At 38.7% G+C, this 3,294-nt stretch overlaps 1 protein-coding gene across 1 annotated transcript in view; it reads left to right on the top strand.

Annotated features, from left to right (window-relative positions):
* Nucleotides 1–2,816, top strand: part of LOC108771489 ((E3-independent) E2 ubiquitin-conjugating enzyme UBE2O) — a 5,949-nt gene extending 3,133 nt beyond the window's left edge. Inside the window, exons 7-8 of the mRNA XM_018536807.1 lie at nt 332–2,346; nt 2,425–2,816. Of these exons, the coding sequence (XP_018392309.1) occupies nt 332–2,346; nt 2,425–2,816 (2,407 nt within the window). The remainder of the gene's footprint in view (nt 1–331; nt 2,347–2,424) is intronic.
* The last annotated feature ends 478 nt before the right edge of the window (nt 2,817–3,294 follow it).

Here is a 3,294-nt window from a genome sequence, read left to right as displayed (position 1 = left end):
GTATAAAAATTGTAATCGGAATAACGACTCAGAATCGCATCATGTATAACCAAAAAATATATCATATAATGTTATTGTTTTTCTTCATTATTATATTAATTTTTGTACTGAAGATGGCTTCTTTTAGGGCCGAAACGTCTATTTTCACTTTTTAATTTGTATTTATATATATAACTATTAAATAAATATCGCTTATTATATCTAGCGTGTGGCTAAAGCTCTCTTATTCATTAATATAATTTTTTAAAATAAAAGAATAATTTTGTGAAAATAGAAATATATATATTTTTATTATATATTAAAAATTAGTTATTAACTATTTTTTGCTCAGACCGATCTTTCTGGAGGAACGAGAAGTGAGCGTTTACGACTTGAAAGATCATCCAGACTTTCAATATAGACCAGGTACCCTAGTGATTCGAATAGCAAATTTTGAGGGTGAAGATACTGGATGTACTGCTGGTCAAGTGTTAGACAATTATCCAGAGGGACGAGTAAAAGTATGGTGGATTGACGATCATGTTAGCATGTGTTGGCCACAGGATCTGTATAAAGTCGGCGAGTATGATAGCGATGAAGGGGAATTATGGGATGATGTCTCATCTGACTCATCGTGGGAGACGGAACTCGAAGATTGCTTCATCGCAGATAACGATGTCACTGAGCAGACAGAATTGGATAACATAAAACCAAAATTAGCAGCACACATTGAGAAAGCTAGAATTGCAATGTCAAGATTGGAAGAGATTTTTACACAAAACCCGTCTCTGCAGACAACAGAGGTGATGAGAAAACTTCTCGAAGTCTATAAAGATTGCCGTTATATGGATAAATTAATGGGTACTGCATTCTTCCACGAATGCCACTTCCAGGGACTTCTTGAGCGAGTAAGAGAACGTGGTAGAGCAAACGTCGCGCAACGCATGGCAGATCAAGTTACGAGACTCTTTACGCCTAAATCTGAATATCCAGAAGAATCCATAGATAAAGATAATTCGAAAAGTTCGAATAATGGCGATGATCCATGTGCAATTAGCGTAGAAAGGCAAGTTACCACAATTATCAACGAATCGGAGAATGACAATATTCCAAATATCGAAAGCAATATCAAAAAACAAACCGACGAAGATAATGTTAATCGATTATTTATATATCCCAATCCTAATCCCAATCCCGAGGATTCCGGATTATATTCGGCGGAAAACTCGAAGAAGGAATCAGGCTCGAGCGAGTCCAGCGGAGAATTCCTTATAAGCGAGGACGTCAACAACATACCAGAATGCTCGTCTACAATAAATGATATAACTACACCCGAGAAGATGGAAGTGAACAAAATGAAAAAGGTACCGACGAGTCTACTAACTTCTCAGAGCATTGGAACGTCACAAGTATGCGTCAAACTTTGCAATCTGATAAAAGCACAACTAGTATTAGCACACGCTGAAGTGTCGAAGAGATTTGGTTTGGGAAAAATGTCATTGTCGGATGCAGATAAAACCTCCTCGTCTCCACGGAAAAAGCAGAAAGGCGAAGAGGAGGAACGCCTGGAAACGATGTCGGATCCATCCTGTTCTGTTGAGATTCCACTGACGGTTTACACCGAAGGCGAGGGCTTTTCCATTGAAGAGACTGCGCCTGATAGTCACAAGTTTAAGCTGACCATGTTCCAGCCTACAGATCTGACCAACTTCTTCCGTACCGTCTCTAAAGAATTGAAGCTGCTCAAGAACTCCCTCCCACCGGGTGTCTGGGTGAAGGGATTTGAGGATCGTATAGATCTATACTCCGTGATGTTCCATGGTCCTGAGAAGACGCCCTATGAGGACGGTCTCTTCCTTTTTGATTTCCAGTTGTCTGCAGATTATCCTGCCGCGCCGCCTCTGTGTCACTATATCTCCTACTGCAGCGATCGATTGAACCCAAATCTCTATGAAGACGGAAAGGTATGCGTGAGTTTGCTGGGTACATGGTCTGGTCGTGGCACGGAAGTATGGACAAACTCTTCCACTCTGTTGCAAGTAATAGTTTCAATACAGGGTCTGATTCTCGTAAATGAACCATACTTTAACGAAGCTGGCTTCGAGAAACAGAAAGGTTCACAACAAGGACGCGAGAACTCGAGGATGTACAACGAGATGGTGGTGTTAAAGTTGGTACAGGCGCAGACTAAATTGTTGTTACATCCACCACCTGTATTCAAGGATATAATCATTGCGCATTTCAAAAAACATGCCGAGAAATTACTACAAAGATTGGAACTGTGGATGGAGATATCTGAGCAGCATAACAATCAGCATCCATTATCTCCAGTCACTCCCACTACATTTAAAGAAATTGCAAATATTGGTATGTAGTTATATATATATATATATATATATATATATATATATAGAATAAAATAATAAACTTTTACTCTATTTACAGACCAAAAAGTATTGCCCGAATTCCCACTCATTCCGGCATCTCGAGGTTTCTGTATAACTCTCCGCAAGACACTAATAACGTTCAAATCAGTGCTTGTTAAAAAAAATATAATACAGAGATCGGATGAATGGCAGGACAATGAAAATACAGAGTTAATGAACAATATCACAAATCAGTGCCAAGAAACGTCTAAATCTGTTGATAGTAAAATAGCAGAATGTGACGAGAGTAGTAGTAACAGCAATAGTAACAGCAATATGCAAGAAAATAGTGAAAAGCTGATTTTAAATGGCAATAAATTCAAGGAAATGATTTTATCTTCCCCAACGAATAATTTCGCTGCAGCGCCGAGCGAAACAAAAAAAAATACTTCGAGCCAAAACCCTAGCTAGCCACAAGGTAAAAGTAAGCATAAGTCAAAATGCTTAGCTCGTTTAAATTGCATAGCTGTTCGGTAATAAAAGATATAAATATATATTTGTGTGTGTGTGTGTGTGTGTGTGTGTGTGTGTGCGTGTGCGTGTGCGTGTGTGTGTGTGCGTGTGCGTGTGCGTGTGTGTGGGCGCGCGCGCCTGTATACAAGATGTCTAAAATCGGTGAATCAAAATACTACAGCAAGAAAATTTTCGAAAAATTAAATATATATAAAAAGTTATTTATAAACTTTTATTTTAAGCAGGCGGCCGATTGTCAATAAATTACGCGCGGTATGTATTAGTGAATGTTGATAAGCACTCACTTCAGCACACTCACAAGTAATAGTGTTTTCTCTTGGGATACACCTCGTACTACACCAGTTGCGTGTAAGTGTTGCACTACACTAGTATATATACATATACCATGGTGTACACTACTTCATGCTATCGTGTT

This window comes from Cyphomyrmex costatus, unplaced genomic scaffold (assembly GCF_001594065.2).
Source record: "Cyphomyrmex costatus isolate MS0001 unplaced genomic scaffold, Ccosl1.0 scaffold100, whole genome shotgun sequence".
NCBI classification, from domain to species: Eukaryota; Metazoa; Arthropoda; class Insecta; order Hymenoptera; family Formicidae; genus Cyphomyrmex; species Cyphomyrmex costatus.
This window is presented reverse-complemented; position numbering and strand designations above follow the sequence as displayed.